Here is a 19738-nt window from a genome sequence, read left to right on the forward strand (position 1 = left end):
ACACTAGTGATTCTGAGGTGTTGTGAGCGAGGCCCAATCCAGTGTTCATATCAATGTAAGAGGAGATTCAAGTACCTGTTTCAGAGTCCCACTCATGAGTCTCTGTTTTTGATGACTGAGAGCATAGACATCCCAGCCTCCTGTTGAATGATCCGTCGGCTGTCGCTCTGAACCAGGACTGAACCAGAGACCCCCAGCTCCCTGACACAGGAGAGGGCGCCTGGTGCCTGATCCGTCTGCTGTCGCTCTGAACCAGGGCTGAACCAGAGACCCCCAGCTCCCTGACACAGGAGAGGGCACCTTCGATCCTGTTTGCAGATGCAGGTCATAGCTGTTGTAAAGTCTGTTCGAATTAACGCTTCACAGTCCTTTTCATCAAGAGGAAAGATCTTGAGGGTCAATCTCAGGGCCCTGAGTTGTAAAAAGTTATAGAAGTTCAAAGAGAGGCCGTTTTCCGCTGACACCCATGCCACTGGAACACGCTCCCAACCTTTTTACGAAGCATCCATTGGTAGCATTAGTTGAGGCTTCGGCAAGCCAATGTTTTACGCTTTAACCAAATCTTTTTGCATCACCCAGTGAGCGAGTCTTTCTCAATTTTGTTGCAGATATGTTCTTTATTCCAATCTTCTGCTATTTGGTCCCACTGACCAGTTAACTCAGTTGGGTTGCATCCTTAGGTGATTCCGAGAAACCAAGAGGATGCACGATGACGAGCCTCCTAACACCATCTTCAGTGTCCTGACCGTGAAAGAGCAGCAGTGAGTACTGCAGAGTAGTGAATTACTATTACTAAAGAGACAACAGCAGTAAGGTCTGATAAGCAGAGTCAGGAGTCCAGAGGAAAGAACGGGGGGGGCATATTACCAACGATTAGCGATATTTAAGAATTTTTTAACGCTAAGCATCGCCGGAAATTATCGCAGAGATAACTTGCTATTAGCAAAGTTTACCTCAGAAGTGATAAAAATCCTCGCACTAACTGTCAAATGAGAGATTATCACTGGAACACCAACGATAATCTCTCGAAGTATGGCGTTAGCTTGATGATAGGGGCTCACAAACTTAGCCATGATATCCACCTTCCATAGGATATCATGGCTAAGTCAGGAAAATACCAGGTGTAATAAAAGCAGTGCTAACCGCGGTTAGCGCTGCTTTTTTTTATCACTAACAGGGTTAGCGAAATCCTTGATAATAGGAGAAAGTTCGCTTAACAACATTTCTCCTATTATTTTTCTCTGGAACGCCCCCTTTGCATCTCATTAGAGATGCAAGGGGAAGCGTAGAGAAAAAGGGTGCTAACATGCGAATTTGCGTGTTAGCACCCTGTTGCTGATAGGGAGATAATTTTATCTCCGCTTTCTTGGCTTTTAATGCCAAAAAAGCGGAGATAAATCCCTTGATAATATGCCCCGGGATTCTATGACAATAATATCGAAAACACAAATATCAACCTACAGAAATATCGAGTCCTAAATATCGATGGCAAAAATATTGTCTCCCTATACTCATAAAGGTAAGTACAATAATACCAAGAATAAAATCGTTTTACATATCAAATGAATATATGCAAAAATTTGTTTTTTAATATATATCGTTAAAAATAGGAAATATTGTAACAAGTAACAATAATATAATGTAAATTAAATATGTTTAAGTAATATTCAAATATATATATAAATATATACTCCCTTTGACGGAGCAATCAGCTGCTTTGCTCGTGTCTCTGAATTTGAAACTGACACTTATTTTAAAAACTGCTTTGCACTGAATGAATATTATCAGTTTTAATGTATGTTTAAATGGAGTAGCAATGAATTAACTCGTGTGGGGAAATTGAATTTTGAATTGGAATCGGATACTCAGGGTGGCAGTACTCGATAGCTAGACTCTGCACTCCCTGGTAATCATTTCTTCAGGGTGCGGTCTAGTTCTTTCGGGGTTGGAGGCAGGAAAAAGGGACGCTGTGCAAGTGCGCCGCTGGCGCGCCAAAGGCAAGCCCGTCTGCGCCTGTCCGCGTCCCGGAGGCGACCGGCGCCGGAGAAGCTGTCCGTTGCCCATCAGGCGAAACTATCCCCCAAAAGGTCAAACTGATTTACAGCAGAGAGAGTCTACGAGCCCTGGATAAGTGGGGGAGTTGCTGCACCCACTTTACCTTAGCTGTGGACACTAACCATCTCTCCTGCGGGAACGTGACCGGGACGCTCAGCCACATGATAACGATACCTTTCCTTCAGGAGCAGCTGGTGGCGTGGCGTGTACTCACCACCCACGGTCTGTGGCAAAAGAATGCAATCTGAAGGCAGCTCTCCTCAATGTAAGATTTGTAAAAATCACAAGTTAGAGCTGTTTGACCTCCTCACTGACATACAGCCAGATATCATGTTTATTACTGAGACATGGTTCAATGAGGGATCTAATCCAACAATTGCCAATGCGATTCCCTCTGACTATTTGATAATTAGGAAGGATGGGGCTAGCGGGGGGTGTGGCCATATTTAACAAACCTCTCCCTCATGCATATCTGTACCTATGGCAGAGATTGAAGGGGCGGAGCGGCTTGGCTTTCATTTGACTGTGTCAGCTCAGCAATCGTTTGCTGGCACAGTAAGTTACCGACCACCGGGACCAGGAAGCCAATTTGTGGAGTCGCTTGGACCCGCCTTGTCCCCTATCGCATCCAAATTTAACCATTGCATGGTTCTTGGAGATTTTAACATGCACATGGATCAATCGACATACCTTGAGTCCATGAAGATATGTGAAACCCTTAGCGCCCTCAACCTAACTCCCTATGTCTCGCTACCTACCCATGAGAAAGGCCATACATACAACCAGATTTTCTCGTCATCAAAGATTACAACACACTCACCCCTCCCTATCATCTAGTCTGATCATTTCCTGCTTACCTTTCGAATATGTAAAGAATCAGGGAGCCCTTCTCCCCAGTGCAAACCTAGGGCCAGAAGTTTTATATCCTATGCAGAGGTCACACCGGAGGCGGTAGCTACCACATTGAGGCAGCATCCCAATCCTTTTAGTGGCCAGCTGGAGGAGGACGTCCGCTCACTTGCAGGCTGCAACTAGCACCACTGAGAATGCAGGCAGCTAAAACAGGCCGTGCCTCTGCCCCTTGCTTCACGGAAGCACTAAGGAAAAGTAAGACTGCACGTAAATGCCTGGAAAGATCATAGAGAAAGAGCTTTGGTCCCATAAAGAAAATCACTTACAAACTGGCCACTGGCCTTGAAGACTCAAGTGCGAGAGGGAAAAAAAAAATTCTGGCCTCAAAAATTAAAGAAGCTGGGAATAGAAGCCTGGAATTGTTCAAAATTATCAAGGCATTCTCCCCTCCGAAGGTAATCAAGCCCCCTTTCACTCTGTTTTTTTCATACTGTTTTTGGGCTACCATAACTCCAAGGTTATGTACTACCTTACTTGGGGTAGTGACCTTGCCTGGCTCCAACGGTTACCAAGCCAGAGTCCACAGATTGCGAGCTTTCAAAAACAGAATAATCTCTGTTTCCTCTGGATTCAACTGAAGAAATGTATCCAAATCCATCCTGCAATAGCTTTCAACTCAGCCGAAAAGCGGTTCTTTACTGTACCAATAACCTCATCAAAGGAAATGACCAACTGTGTGTCGACCGCTTACGACAGGATATCAAACCTGTATGCTTTGATGACTTTGGCCGGGGGTGCCACACAATTGTTAAATAGTGAAGGCTCAAATATGAACCCTGAGGTACCCTTTATTGACCAACCTGGGCCTGGATCTGAAAGTTCCCGGCGAGACACCCTGCACTCTGTCTTTCATGAAGTCGTGGAACCAGGCCAGTGCAGGCCCAGCAATCCCAATCTCTTTTAGTCGGAGAAGTAAATTAGCATGGTTGCGGATAGATCTAAGAGCACGAGCATGGCTGGGATGTTGACATCCAGCGAGCGCCTGATGATGTCAGGCACGGCAACCAAGGCCACTATAATGTAAAACTAATAAAAATGCTGATGTAGTTATACATAAAGAACAAGTTACTTACCATCGGTAACGCATTATCTGGTAGAGACTCTATCTAGCTGCAGATTCCTTACCTTTGAATTTCCCAGGCGTCAGGGTGGATCCGGGAACTTTTGATGAACAATACCATTTGCGCACACTGTCCAATGGCTCAATTCGGCTCTGTGTGACATCAGCGGTGTCGGTTTTGACATCGCCGTACCTATATAGGCGCCACCCAGGCGTGCGGATGTTGGTACTTTTAGTTTTTTACATGCCCGAAGCGCAGAGTCATGAAGTTAATGACATGGTCATGTGCAAATCTAGGGCCCTGAAAAGGGGAGTAACCCTAGCCCTACAATATTAGTCCACAAAGCAGGAGGCGAGGGTGGGGCTGTAGGGAATCTGCAGCTAGATAGTGTCTCAGCCAGATAATGCGTTACTGAAGGTAAGTAACTTGTTCATCTGATACAGACTTCTAGCTGCAGATTTCTTACCTTTGAATTTGATACCCAAGCCATACCATCCTGGCGGTGTGTGCGGACCAATACTTCAAACTAGGAAGTCCTGCAGGACTGAACGGGCAAAATGCCCGTCCCTGTGGACCTCAGTGTCCAGGCAGTAATGTTTGGCAAATGTGTGCAAAGATGCCCACGTTGCTGCCTGACAGATGTCCAGGACTGGGACATCCCAAGGCCAAGGCTGTTGTCACAGCCTTTCCACTGGTGGAATGGGCCCTTAATCCCTCATGGGGCTGCATCTTCACCAGGGTATTGCAGGTCTTAATGCAAAGAACGACTCAGCGAGAGAAGGTCTTTTTCTGCACTGCACTGCCCCTTCTTAGCTCCCATGTACCCCACAAAGAGCTGGTCGTCCACCCGGAACTCTTTTGTGTGGTCAAGGTAGCATGACAACAATCTTTTTGGGTCCAGTCAGTGGAAACGCTCCTCAGCCTTAGAGGGATGCGGGGGAGCAAAGAAGGTGGGCAACGTGATGGATTGACCCAGATTGGTCAGTAAAAAGGCTGCCTTGATGGTAAGCAGCCAGATAGGACAATTGTAAAAAGGCTCGAAGGAAGCACACATAAAATAAGTGAGGATCAGATTAAGGTCCCACTGCAGTAAGGGTGTGGGCAGAAACAAGTGTGCCGGCCCCTTTAAAAACCTATGTACAATTGGAGACTTAAAGAGATATGGTTGGTCTGGCAGCCATAAAGCACATACGGAGAAGAAAGATAACCCTTGAGAGTTCCCAAAGCAGAGCCCTGTTGGTCAAGGGTTAGAATGAATAGAAGGACAGGGGAAATAAGCAGAAAGAGGGTCAATACACTTTTCTGAACAGTATAATACAGATATCTGTCAACGGCAGGCATATACAGTCTTAGTGGAGGGCCGCCTGTCAGTCAGAATAACATTACATACTTCAGGAGGTATGGTCAAAAGATATCAACTGCTGCTGATCAATCTCCACACGTGGAGGCTTAGAGTTGACAGGTTCAGGTGGAGAACTCTTACCTGCTGCTGTGGCAGAAGATCCTCCCGAAGGGGCAGCCTGATTGGAGGATCGATACTCATCTTCAGAAGCTCTTGATACAAAACTCTCCACGCCCAGTCCGCAGCCACAAGGATGACTTGGGCCAGGTCACTCCTGATCTTCAGAAACGTGGGCAGGAGCGGTATGGGTGAACTAGGCGTACAGCAGGCCTGAGCTCCACTTGTGGCGAAAAGCATCGCCGAGCAATAGCCACCTTGGAAACTCAAGCGAGCACTATTGCTGACACTGTGCGTTCTCTTCAGTGGCAAACAGATCTAACCAAAGATCTCCCCACAGATGAAAGAAACTTTCTGCCACCTCCGACTGGAGATTCCATTCGTGATCTGCTAGGCACCGACGGCTGAGTTTGTCTGCCCCAGCGTTCAGGGAACCCGCCATGTGTTGAACCGCCAGGGTTATGACCTGCTGTTCCACAGGGCCGCTCAACAAATGGTCCATAACCCCACCCCACCCTGCTAGATGCAGTACAACATGGCGGTGGTGTTGTCTGTGAACACCCATACTAACTTCCCCTTGACAGAGAGAAGGAATGCTTTCAATGCCAAATGAATTGCTCGAAGCTCCAACAAATTTATGTGGAGCCCCAAGTCCGCCGAAGACCAGTGTCCCCTGATCTTCACTTCTACCAGAATATACTGGACTCGCTATTTGGGAGGATAAGCCCGAAACTGAACTGTGTCCAGAACATCTCCAATGAGAGGGAGTGTCTGAGAGGAGTCAGGTGGGATTTTGGCACGTCTATAGAGAACCCCAGGAGGTCGACTTAGTCTGAAGGTGGGAGGCGACAGCCTGGGCAAGGACGCCTTCAGCAACCAGTCATCGAGGTAGGGGAAGACTGACACCCCTAACCTGCGCAGATTAACTGCGACCACAGCCATCACCTTGGAGAATACCCGAAGGCCACTTGTAAGGCCAAGGGGAGCACTGTAAACTGAAAGTGCTCTAGGTCTACCTTGAACCGCAGGTAACGTCTGCAGCCGGGCAGGATGGGGATGTGAAAATACGCATCCTGTTAGTCCAACGCTACCATCCAGTATTCTTCGTCTAGGGCAGACAAGACCTGAGCTAGAGTGAGCATCTTGAACTTATCTGTCTTGAGGAAGAGATTGACGGTCCAAAGATCTAAAATGGGCCGCAACCCTTTGTTCTTCTTTGGAATCAGAAAGTAGCGGGAATAACAGCCACCACCTACTTCTGAAACATGGACCCTTTCTATCACTCCCTTAGCCAAGAGAGCTGCAACTTCCTCCTTGGAGCAATTCTAGATAATCCTCAGTCAGTCGTTCCTGATTTGGCAGAATGGGAGGAGGAAAAGAAAGGAAAGGCAGAGAATAGCCCTCCTGAATAATCTGCAGGACCCACTGGTCCGATGTTATGGACCAACAGGGGGTAGATGATTACGGATTCTTCGGCCAACTGGAGTGGTGTGGTCTTGCAGACTCAGACTAGGAGTGCTTGGACACTGCGGCTGCCGGAGTCAGGGTGGGCGATGACTTCTGACTTCCATTCCTAGGTCAGAACGAACCCTGTCCACGTCCCCACAAGGTTTGGGAAGCCTTTGCAGTAAGGTGACTGGGAAAGGGCTGATGTTGCTGGAAACCCCTGGATATTGCCTGAGAAGCTAGTTGTCCTAAGCCAGGCGTGGCATCTTAAGGTCACTGTCGTGGACATCGATCTACTTCTTAGATCGGAACCGGGATCACATCACAGTCTCGTTGGACGGAGTCAACTGCCAGGCTACAAGGAGCTTCATTGCCCGCTCCCGCAAGATCTTCGAAGCAATGGCCCGGTAGTCCGAGCTCGACTTCGAATCATGGTCATGCTCAAGACACCAGAAGCAGACGAGGCGGGGGTCGGTAACCAACATCATGAAGTGATAGGCACAGCATGGGTTGAACCCTGTCTTCCTCGAAGACATCCTTGCACACAAAGCATAAAAGATTTTGAATACGACAAAAAGTAGAGAAAAAACCTGTCAAAAAGCGACAGAGGGGTAGCTTTTCCCAAATCGGTGCTTAACTGGCGTGGAAAGAAAAGAACTGACCCCCGCGGATCTGGGTGGCGCCTATAAAGTTACTACGACGTCATAACCAACGCTATCGCGGAGCCGAAAGGAGCCACCCGATGGCGCAGACAAGCATTATTGCTCAACAAGCGTTATTGCTCAATAAAAGTTTCATGATCCGGCATGATGACTGTGAAATTCAAAGGTAAGGAATCTTCAGCTGGAAGTCTATATCGGATAAACTAAACAATAGAAGAAAATACTATGGGGCCCATTATGATGTCGGGCGGATTGCCTCCGCCAGGCTGGCGGTAGCCACCGCCGGCCTGGCGGAGGCAATCCGCCCGACATCCATTGTCAAATTCCCCCCCGCCATATTAGGATGGCGGGGGGGACCGCAGCGGTGAAAATCACCGCCCGCCTGTTTTCCGCCCCGGTGGCCTTGCGGCCGGGGCGGAATATGTTTAATATTGTGGCGGTGTCTGTTAGACACCGCCAGCCATATTACAATGCGCATTCTGGCACGCCTTTCCGTGGCGGCAATGCCGCCACGGAAAGGCAGGCGGAGTCCCCCTGCAGGGACCCGTTGCGGGCCCCCAGGGACTCCGTGGGGGTGGGGGGTGCACATGGGGGGTACCTATGGTACCCCCTGCATTTCAATGCACAACATAACAGGCACCTCGCGGTGCCTGTCATGTTGTGCATTGAAATGCACAACGTGCATTTTTAGCATTGCGGCGGGCGGTGCTGAAAGCACCGCCCGCCGCAATGTTAAAAATGCGGGAAGCGCCCGCTACTGTGGCGGTCGCATCTTAATATGTACAACGGGACCCCCGCCCTTATGGCGGGTGGTCCCATTCACCGGTAGGATGACGGGCGGACAAAGTTCGCCCGTCATCCTGATGGACCCCCTTATCTCCAAAATATAAAATTGAATACAAAAAAAATAATGATCATAATATATATTTAATCAATGTTAACAAAACAATAAAATTCTAGGAATAATAAATATACTATTCCCATTCCAGTCTGTGCAACATTAGGGAAAGCGTTGGACTCAGAAGGGGTAAAATGTACTATTCCCATGCAAGTCTGTGCAGCAGTAAGGAAAATACTTCACTTCAAACAAATAGCATATTTTAATACATTTCAATATATTTAATAATTGAAGAAAAATATAACATTCATAACAAAAAATTCTCTCTCTCTATATATATATATATCTATACATAATTATAGTTTTTAATAATGAATATCAAATATAAATGCTAAAGATTAGTCAATTATATTCCTACACTATACTCCCACATACCTAGTAGTCCCCATTTAAAATATAAATAAAATAAAAAATAACACAATTAACAAAGTAAGTAATAAATACAATTAATAATTAATGAGTAATCAATTGTTAAATAATTGTGACTTAAATAACTTCCCACCCTAACTCCCCAATACCGCATCATACATCTAATATATAACTTAATAGATGTATTAAACAATTTACATAATTATTCATAAAATAAATATTTTAATTAAAATATTTAGTGAACTTCTCAACCTATACTTCTAGAAAACCCAACAACTTGTACTTAAAATATAACTTAAAACATGTAAATAATTTCACAATTTAAATACTTATTTGTCAATTAAATATTTAATACATTAATAATTAGTTAATAATTATTGCTTGATTAAGGTCCCACACTATACCCCTCAAATCCAACAACTCAAATCTAAAATATAACTTAAAACATAATTACACAATTAAAAAAATAGTTATCAGAGAAATGATTAATAATAACTAAAATGTAAAAATTAATTATACTTAATTAGCTTTCCACATTATTCCCCTGCAAACCTCAAAACCCACTACGACACTATAATGTACTATTAAAAAACTTCAAGAAAATATTACAAATAACCTAAAATTGCAAATTTTAAATAAAAACATTAAAAACCAACTATACAAACAATAAAAATATACACAATTAAAATATCATTTAAAAACATATTTTTTTACAACTATATTATTGATAACTATAGCAACCACAACGATATTCTTGAAAACAATATTATCTACCTTAAAAAAAAGATATTTTTGTCAATGATATTTTTGCACGATGATATTTATGAGACATGATATTTAAAACTCGATATTTATAAATCAATATTTTGTACGAATACCAAGAACAGCAGTGAGTACTGCTGAGCAGTGAGCTACGGGAACTATAGAGATGACGCAGTATGGTATGCGGAGCAGAAAGTTCTGAGTACCATAGAGACAGCAGTACAGCAGCAATGAGTATTGCTGAGCAGTGAGTTATGAGTACTGAGGAGATGACAGCAGTAAGGTCTGAGGAGCAGGGAGTGTGAGTACCATAGAGACAGCACCATGAGTACTGCCAAGCAGAACTGTGGAGATTACAGTAGTAAAGTCTGAGGACCAGTGTTGGACCTAGAGTTGTCAGGTCACCTAGGGTAGCCTGGCCTAGGGCAAGACAATCAATTATTAGAGGCACATGTGTAAAGGTTGCTCACCACCCAGCAGTAACTTAAGGCACTTCCACACAAAAAGGACACTACACCACAACTTGGTAGGAAAATACGTGCTGTTTTATAAAAATATTACTTTGTTCTCTTTTCTACTATTTATCCTTAGTTAATACAGAAAGATGCATCTAAACAGTGACTCTATCAGTTACTAAAAGTCTGCGAAGAGATCTCACAATTCAGTTTTTCAGCATGAAAATACAATACATAGGTTCTCAGGGAGCAGTGTCTGGTCATCTTACAAGCTCAGGAAGTCTTTGATCCTCAAATAAAGGTTAATTCCATTTACCCCCCCTCTTGCAGCACCAAGGAAGGATGGCTGGTAACCCCCACTCTGCTAGTTCCATCAATGCTCTCCTCTAGAGCTGTCACGAAGAGATTTATTTACCAGTACAGTTTAGTCAGCATTCAAAATCAGTTCTATGGCGTCCCTTGTAGAAGTCTTGAAGGCTTCTGACCAGTTTAATTCTCTCTTAGTGTGGCCAACCGATAGTTATCGCTTCTCTGCCCTTTTATCTGAAGATCTACAGCCTTCGATTTCCCCCTCTCACACACTCCTTACTTCTCAATGTTGGGCCCACTGGGCCGGAGTCTCGTACTGCCGGGGGAGGGAAGACAACACCGGGGCACTCGGCGTGGGTCTGTCGGCCGCTCGACCCTCCTCACCCGCTAGAACAGCCCCTCCTTGTTGGAGCTAGCGCGGGGCAGAGGGCCACACAAGCGGAAGGGAGCCAATGCTCACCTCACGCTCGATTACTCCACAGGCGCTGACACTGCCTTCCTTGAGGGAAGCGGCCTGACCGGGCATGCGCGGGAGATTAGCGGCTCAAAGACAGAGCCTGCTCAGCTCTGGTGGACCTCCTCCTTTGGTTCCGCCCTCGCCCAGGTCCCGTGTTCACTCGGCGGGGCCTGCGCAGTTGGGGAAGGGAATCCTTAAAGCGAGCCTTCAATCACAGTCAGCAGTCTCAGTGATATTAAAGCGGCCTTTGCTACGCGGGCAAATCACTCGGCAATTCTGCCCCAGGCACTCGGTTCTAGCCTTCGACCAGGATGAATCCGCTACCCCTAACGTGGCGATGCGTTACCACAGGTACCAAGGGGGGGTTCTGTTCAAATGCCAGATGAAGCCTCCTTCCCTCTCAGTTCTTGAGGCGTCTGAAAAGGGCACACAGTATTCCCTCTTCTCCACTACAATTCCTTTGTTTATCAAATCCCCACTCCTTAAGTCTAAACCAGGACCCTTTCTTTACTGGGCAGTGGTTGGAGCTACACTCCGGTTCAACCTCTCTCACCCACTCTTTCTTCTGGGGGCTGGATGAGGACAGGTGCCCAGGGTCTCCAGGATTTCCTCTGGCCGGGTCAGGTCGGTAACCACAAGGGAAGAGGGGTGGTGAAACAGTAAGGAAGCGTCCCTACACTGGGATATCAACCCTCTGATTATCCTACCCCTGCCTTAAGCTACAGCCTTTTCTCCAGCTAACCTTCTCTGGAAAGACAAAATGGCTGCCCTGCAGCTGACCTTTTATAGGGTGGCCTCAGAAGGTCCAGAAGGGACCAGAAGGTTCTGGAAGGCCCCTATTCTAGTCTATGGGTCCTTCCCAGGGATGACCGTTATGGCAGTTAATGGCGACCATTTTGTGGGTCCCCTACTTTCCAGTCAGAAAAGGCACCTAGGCCTTAGGTGAAAAACTATGAGGGCAAAAGAGCATCTAACCCCTAGGCCAACACCACAAAAATAACCAGTGAACATAAAAATTAAGAGGTATGAGGGGCAGAAAGGGGATACAAATAAATAATAAATTGGAGGGACTTCCCAAAGGCAGACAGGTCTAACAACCAGGGAGTTGTAAGTACCATAAAGACAGCTGCAGTGAGTACTGCTGAGCACTGAGATATGGGTACTGTAGAGATGACGATGGTAAGGTCTGAGGATCAGGAAGTGGTGAGTACCATAGAGACAGCAGCAGTGAGTATTGTAGAGATGACAGCAGTAAGGTTAGAGGAGCTGAGATTTCTGAGTACCATAGAGAAAGAAGCAGAGGTTACTGCTCAGCAGCGAGTTATGAGTACTGTAGAGATGACAATGGTAAGGTCTGAGGATCAGGAAGTTGTGAGTACCATAGAGACAGCAGCAGTGAGTACTGTAGAGATGACAGCAGTATGGTCTGAGGAGCAGAGAGTGTGATTGCCATAGAGAGAGCAGCAGTGAGTACTGCTGAGCAGTGCGTTATAAGAACTGTGGAGAAGACAGCAGTAAGGTCTGAGAGCAGAAAGATGTGAGTACAGCAGAGATAGCATCATGAGCACTGCTGAGCAGTGAGTTAGAGGTACTATAAAGCTGACATTATTAAAGTCAGAGGAGTTGTGAGTACCAAAAGTTGCTGCGAGTACTGCTGAGCACTGAGATATGGGTACTGTAGAGATGACGATGGTAAGGTCTGAGGATCAGGAAGTTGTGAGTACCATAGAGACAGTAGCAGTGAGTACTGTAGAGATGACAGCAGTACGGTCTGAGGAGCAGTGGGGTTTGAGTCCCTTGGAGACAGCAGCAGTGAGTACTGGTGAGTAGCGAGTTATTAGTGCTGTAGAACTGACAGTAGTAGGGTTAGAGGAGCAGGGATTTGTGAGTACTATAGAGGAAGAAGCAGTGATTACTATTGAGCAGTGAGTTATGAGTACTGTAGAGATGGCAGCAGTATGGTCTGAGGAGCAGGGAGTGTGAGTACCATGGAGACAGCATCAGTGAGTACTGCTGAGCAGTCACTTACAAGTACTGTGGAGATGACATCAGTAAGGTTTGAGGAGCAGGGAGTGTGAGTACCATAGAGACAGGAGCAGTGAGAACGGCTGAGCAGTGAGTTATGATTACTGTAGAGATGACATCAGTATGCTCTGAGAGCAGGGAGTTGTGAGTACCGCAAAGACAGCACCAGTGAGAACTGCTGAGCAGTGAGTTATTACGGTTAGAGGAGCAGGCAGTTGTGAGTACTATGGAGACAGCAGCAGTGAGTTATGAGTACTGTAAGCGATGACTGCACTTGTGTTAGAGGAGCAGGGAGTTGTGACCCACCATAGAGACAGGAGCAGTGAGTACTACTGAGCAGTGAGCTACGAGTACTGTGGAGATGAAAGGGGTAAGGTCTGATGAGTAGTGTGTGAGAGTACAGTACAAATATCAGCAGTGAGTACTGAGGAGAGCAATGAGTTCAGAAGACCCAAGAGTAGGGTGCAATGAGGAGGTTTGGATAGTAAAAAAACATGAGGTACCTTGTGGTAAGTCTGGGCCCTGCACAGATACGCACGGGTGCTGGTGGGGTCCACCTGAATGGCGGCAGAGAACTGACGAATGGCCTTGTAGTAGTTGTCTTGGTGGAGTAAGCAGATGAGACCAATGTTCACGTAGGCCATAGCCATCGTCCTAGAATCAGAAGAGGGACAGCTAAACTTGCTTAAACTACTTACCACTAGCATAAAACTGCAGGTGGACCCTTGCAACCCACCACCACCATGTCGCAGCCACCAATCATTTCCTCTGCTCCACTTACTTTATGCCACATTATATCAACAGCACCCAATGATCAGGTTACTTCGGTGACACATTATCTGGTAGAAACAATATGTAGCTGCAGATTCCTTACATTGGAATTGCCCAGGCATCGAACTAGATCTGGTAACTTTTTTGTGAGCAGTACCCCAGGGCGCCATCCAGTCGCTCAGTGCGGCTCAGCGTGACGTCACAGGCATTGTTTGGAGTCAGTTGTGATGTTGTGGTTACCTATATAGGCACCACCCAGGCACGCGGATATCAATTGTTTTTCACTTTTTCCACACCACAATGCAGAGCCATAAAGTGAACCGACTTGTGTGTGTCAAAATAAGGGCCCTGTAAAGGGAATCAACTCAAACCCTGGCCGTAAAAATGAGTCTGAAGAGCAGGGAGGCATGGGTGGATCTGTAAGGAATCTGCAACTAAATATTGTCTCTACCAGATAATGCACTACCGAAGGTAAGTAACTTGTCCATCTGTTAGAGACGTCTAGCTGCGGATTCCTTACCCTTGAATAGACGCCCAAGCCATACTTCCTAGCGGTGGGCTGAGGACAGATTTACTAAACTATATATAGTCCTGCAGGACTGAACGAGGAAAATGCCCATCCCTACGGGCATGACTGTCCAAGCAGTAGTGTTTCACAAACGTGTGCAGAGAAGCCCACATTGCAGCCTGGCAGTTATCCAGGACTGGCACTCCACGAGCCAACGCCATGGTTGCACACTTTCCCCTTGTGCAATGGGCTTGTTAGCCCTCAGGAGGCTGGTTCCTAGACAGGGCGTAGAAGATTTTAATGCAGATAATGACCCAGCGCAAAATTATTTGTTTCTGCACTGCCTGACTTTTTTTACCTTCCACATAACCCACAAAGATTTGGCCGCCCACCCAGAAATCTTTTTTGCGGTCAAGGTAGAATGACAATGCTCTTTTTGGGTCCAGGCGGTGGAGATGTTCCTCTTCCTTAGAGGGATGCGGAGGAGCAAAACAGGTGGGCAGGGTGACTGACTGACCCAGATGGAATGAGGTCACCACTTTGGGTAGGAAAGATGCATGGGTGCAAAGCACCACCTTATCCCGGAATGTCATAGGTAGGGAGGTTGGATGACAAAGCCTGCAGTTCGCTCACCCTCCAGGCAGATGTTATTGTCACTAGCAAGGCTGTCTTGCTGTAAGCAGTCAGAGGGGAAAATTATGAAGTGGTTCAAAGGGAGCAGACATGAGATATGTGCGAACCAGATCGAGATCCAACTGCAGCATGATAAAGGGCCTAGGGTAAACATATTTATAAACCGTTCAAGAACATATTTAAAAAAGACAACTTGAATAAAGAGGGTTGGTCTGGTAGCCACAAGAAAGCAGACAGAGGAGAAAGATAGCCCTTGAAAGTATCCAAAGCAAAACCCAGCTCGTTTCTTTACAATATTTTAAAACATTTTGCCAATGGCAGGCGTATACCGTCTTAGTGGAGAACTGCCTGACTGCCAAAATAACATGACATACTTTGGGAGGAAGGTCGAAAGCTATCAACCGTTGCCGCTCAATCTCCACGCAAGGAAGTAGAGAGTTCACAGGTTCGGATGGGGGACCCTCTCCTGCTGGGACAGAAGAGCCTCCCAAAGGGGCAGCCTGATCAGAGGATCAATGATCGTTCGAAGAAGCTCTGGATTCCAGATTCTCCTTGCCCATTCAAGAGCCACAAGAATGACTGTGGCCCGGTCATTCCTTATCTTCTTGAGAACTCTGGGGAGAAACGGTATGGGTGGAAAGGCGTACAGGAAGCCTAAGCTCTACTCGTGACAAAAAGGGTTTCTAATCGATTGCCACATTGGAATTTCCAGCGCGCAATACTGCTGACACTGCGCATTCTCTTCGGAGGCTAACAGATCTAACCAAAGGTCTCCCCCCTGTTGAAAGAGACTTTGCGCCACCTCCAATTGGAGACACCATTTGTGATTGGCTAGGCATCGAAGGCTGTGTTTGTCTGCCCGGATGTTCAATGAACCTGCCAGGTGATGAACCACAAGGGTTATAGCCTGCTGTTCCAACCATATCCAGAGACGTAGGTCCTCTTAACGAAGGGTCGAGGTCTCCACACCACCCTTCTTGTTGAAGTACTACATGGTGGTTGTGTTGTCGGTAAACTCCTGCACCAACTTCCCCTTGACAGAGAGATGAAAAGCCTTTAACGCTAGCCGGATCACCCAAAGCTCCAGCAAGTGATGTGGAGCCCCGACTCTGCCGGATACCAGTGTCTCCTGATTTCCACCTCTCCCACATGGCTGCCCCATCCCAGGAGTAATGCATCTATCACCTCTGTGAGATCTGGTTGGGGGAAGGGGGTGGGGTCGGCCTCTGACCCAATTGCGGTTCGGTAGCCACCACTGCAGATCCACAGCAGTTTCTGAACCATGCTGGAGAGATTGCCCTGATGATGCACTCACAAATATTCACATCCCAATGCAGGGCAGCATACGCCATCCAGCATGATTTACCAACAGAAAGCATGAGTCCAAGCAGCCTTATAGTCAATCTCACCGAAATCCAAAAAAGGGGCCGAAACATCAGTATCATAACCTGAATACCCTGGACTCGCTGCTCGGGAGGATAAACCTGAAACTGCACTGTGTCCAGAACAGCTCTGATGAAAGGAAGACTCTGGAAGGAGTCAGGTGTGACTTCAGCATGTTTATAGTGAACCCCAGTGAATGGAGGAGTTCCTCCGTAGTCTGGAGATAGGAGACGACAGCCTGGGGTGAGGAAGCCTTCAAGAGCCAGTCATGGAGGTAGGGGAAGACTGGCACCCCTAACCTGAGCAGAATTAGTGCGATCACTGCTATCAGCTTGGTGAACACCTATGGGACGCTGATAAGGTCAAATGGTAGCATAGTGAACTGAAAACGCCTGTGGGCCGGCAGAATGAGGATGTGAAAATAGGCATCCTGCAGGTCTAACGCTACTATTCAGTCTCCTTGGTCTAGGGAAGACAAGACGTGGGTCAGCGTGAGCATCTTGAATTTCCCCTTTTTGGGGGAAGGATTGGTGGTCCGGAGGTCCAGAATAGGACGTAGACTCTTGTTCTTTTTGTGAATCAGAAAGTAGCAGGAGTAACAACCACTGCTAACTTCTGAAACCAGAACATTATCTATAGCTTTCTTGGCCAAGGGAGCTGTAACTTCCTCTTGGAGTAATAATAGTTGATCTTCCACCTGCCGTTCTTGAGTTGGGGGAAAAGGAGGAAGAAAACACACAAAAGGGAACAAAATAGCCATCCCGGATAACCTGCAAGACCCATTTGTCCAATGTTTTGGACCGCCAGCGGAGGAGATGATGTTGAATTCTCCCTTCAAAGGGACTGGCATGGTCTTGCAGAACCAAACTAGGAATGCTTGGATGCTGCACCTTCCGGGGGTTGGGTGTCAGACAACTTCAGGCTACCATTTCCATGAGGTCGGAATGTATCACATCTGCATACTCGCACAACCTGAGGAGTTAGTTTGTGAAGGATAGTGGCTCGGGTGTGGCTGAGGCGGATGAAAACCCCTCCCATTGTCACGGAAAGGGTAAAAGGAAGACTGGACATGATGTGTTGCCAAGAGGCTCATGATCTGGCCAAAGCACGAGATTACTTGAAACACACCAATGTAGAGTCTGCCTTCTCTTAGAAGAGACAAGTCCCATCAAACACCATGTCCATGAGGTTGGCCTGGATATCACCTGAATAGCTAGATGCTCTCAGTCAGGCGTGGTGCCACAAGGCCACAGTTGACAAAACCACTCTACCCAGCGAGGCAGTCAAATCTAGCCACACCTAATGGTGAACTTTGCTGCATCCCTCCCATCTCTCACAGCCTGGTAGAGCATCGCCTGGGCCTTCTCTGGGACCCGTAACAGCACTTGTGCAAACATTTCCTATAAGATGGGCGAGAAATGACCCAATACGCATGTGGTGTTCACCGATCGCAAAGCTAGGCTGGTGGAAGAGAATATCTTCTTCCCAAGTGCATCCAGCCTTTGGATTCCCTGTCGAAGTAGCGGAAGGGAAAGCACCATCGTGCATAGAACCCTAAACCACCAGGCTCTCAGGGGTGGGGTGTTGGCTGAGGAAACTTGGGTCACCCTGTGCCAGGCGATGGCGATGTGCAATTGTCATGGTCCCAGAAGCCCTTGTGCTAGGATTGGACCACGTGCCTTGAAGAACATCTGTCAGTGCTTCTTAAAGGGCAAAAGGGGTTTGGATGAGGAAGCCCCAGGATGAAACACTTTGGTCAAGAGATTAGTCTTGACCTGCACAGAGGGCAAATCCAGGTCAAGGACCTCTTACACCCTCCTCACCACCATGGAATAAGATGCTCCCTTCTCTGATGCCACACTAGGCGGAGAGAGTATACCAGTATCTGGAAACGTATCCAATCCACTGGCTTCTCCAAGGTCCTCATACCAGTCCAATTGCTCACAAGGGGCGTCCAACTGGTGTTCAAAAGGGTCCAGGGAACCATCCCATTCTTCACCCATGACTGAAAATTCTTCAAAATGAACAGACAATGACTTAGAACCTATGGGCTCCATCGGCGCCAGCATTGACATCGCTCTGACTCAGAGTCAGCGGGTATCAGAAAGGGGTGGGCGTTGGCAGCACCAGGAGCATCGACTTTGGGGCCGGCACTGGGGAAGGTCGCTCTGGCATGACCAGCGACAACCCAGAATCGGAATCGGATCCATAAGACCCCCCCTGCATCGAGGCCGAATCCATCGGTGTGGAACCTAGTGTGGTCTCCCACGATGCTACAAGGCCTGAAGGTGCACTGGAGGGGTTGACCCGCTCAAACATGGGATGCATGGCCTCGTAAAACTCTTTAATCTTAGGGGGTGTCGCTCTGGGTCCCATGTAATGGAGGGAGGTGCAGAGTCAGAGCCGCAACAATTTAGCAGAACCGTGCCTGGAGCTGCGATGCTCTCCACCCGTCTCGTCGACAGAGGACAGACGAGGTAGAGCTGAAGTCTGTTTGGACTTCTTTTTCTTATGCCTCTTCCTCGAGTGTCCCGAGGACCTCAAGTGCACATAAGAGAACTTGGGACTCCTGGAGAGGACCCGCAACCTTCTCTTCCTCGGTCGGCACAGGGACATCTGAGGAGTTGCGCTTGACGGTGTCGACTGTTGAAGTCGGAGCTTCGTGGGCCACTCCGAGAAACCATCGCCTGTCAGTCCAAGCATGTCTTTGAGTCATGGTCGCGCTTGAGACACCACAAGCAAACAAGATGAGGGTCGGTTACTGACATGGCATGGTGACAGGCCTCACAAGGCTTAAAACGTACCCGTCTATAGGTTGTCTCTCAACACACAAGAAAAATCTCACAACAAAATGTTGAAAAAAGCCTGTCAAAAAGAGACAGAAGGGTAGCTCTCTTCGGATCAGTGCTTAATGGGCACGGAACGAAAAGAACTGATGTCCATGTGCCTGGGTGTTGCCTATATAGGTGACTGCGATGTCACAACCAACGTCAATGATGCCAGCAATGTCACACAGACCTGAACGGAGCCCCTCGGTGGCACACATGGGTACTGCTCATGCAAAAGTTTCCGGATCCAGTCTGACGCCTGGGAAATTCAAAGGTAAGGAATCTGCAGCTAGATGTCTCTATCAGATACAGCCATTATTTCTTCAACTCACTCCAACTCCACTGCTTCACATCTAAGCCACCTTACCAATTATTTGCATCCTCCACCATCCTCCAGCTCCTCATACCACATCCATACTGCTCCATTTGTCTCTTGTTCAACCATAACACTTGCAAACTACCCAACCATCTCGTTCTCCATCTCGTCATACTCCTGCCAGCAGATCACAGTCAAATCACACCAACCCTTAAGAAATGACTTACTTACCTGTAACTCCAGTTCTCCAACATTGGTATCTTTTATATATTCACAGGCTGTGAATCCCTGGTATTTATTTTATTTATTTATTTGTAGAGTTTTATAGAGCGCGAACAAGATCCTTACGGATATTAGAGCGCTTTACACACAGATGGGATACAAGAACAGAGGAATAAACAATTAAACAAGTCATTTCGTGCAAGGATG

The 19738-nt window shown here is 47.1% G+C and overlaps 1 protein-coding gene across 3 annotated transcripts in view; it reads right to left on the reverse strand.

Moving 5' to 3' along the window:
• Positions 1-19738, reverse strand: part of TTC6 (tetratricopeptide repeat domain 6) — a 1585904-nt gene that overhangs the window by 1074373 nt on the left and 491793 nt on the right. For all 3 annotated transcript variants that reach the window (XM_078659352.1, XM_078659351.1, XM_078659353.1), the window contains exon 18: positions 13374-13524. In XM_078659352.1, coding sequence (XP_078515478.1) covers positions 13374-13524 — 151 coding nt within the window. The remainder of the gene's footprint in view (positions 1-13373; positions 13525-19738) is intronic.

The sequence above is a fragment of the Lissotriton helveticus genome, chromosome 9 (assembly GCF_964261635.1).
Source record: "Lissotriton helveticus chromosome 9, aLisHel1.1, whole genome shotgun sequence".
Taxonomy (NCBI): Eukaryota; Metazoa; Chordata; class Amphibia; order Caudata; family Salamandridae; genus Lissotriton; species Lissotriton helveticus.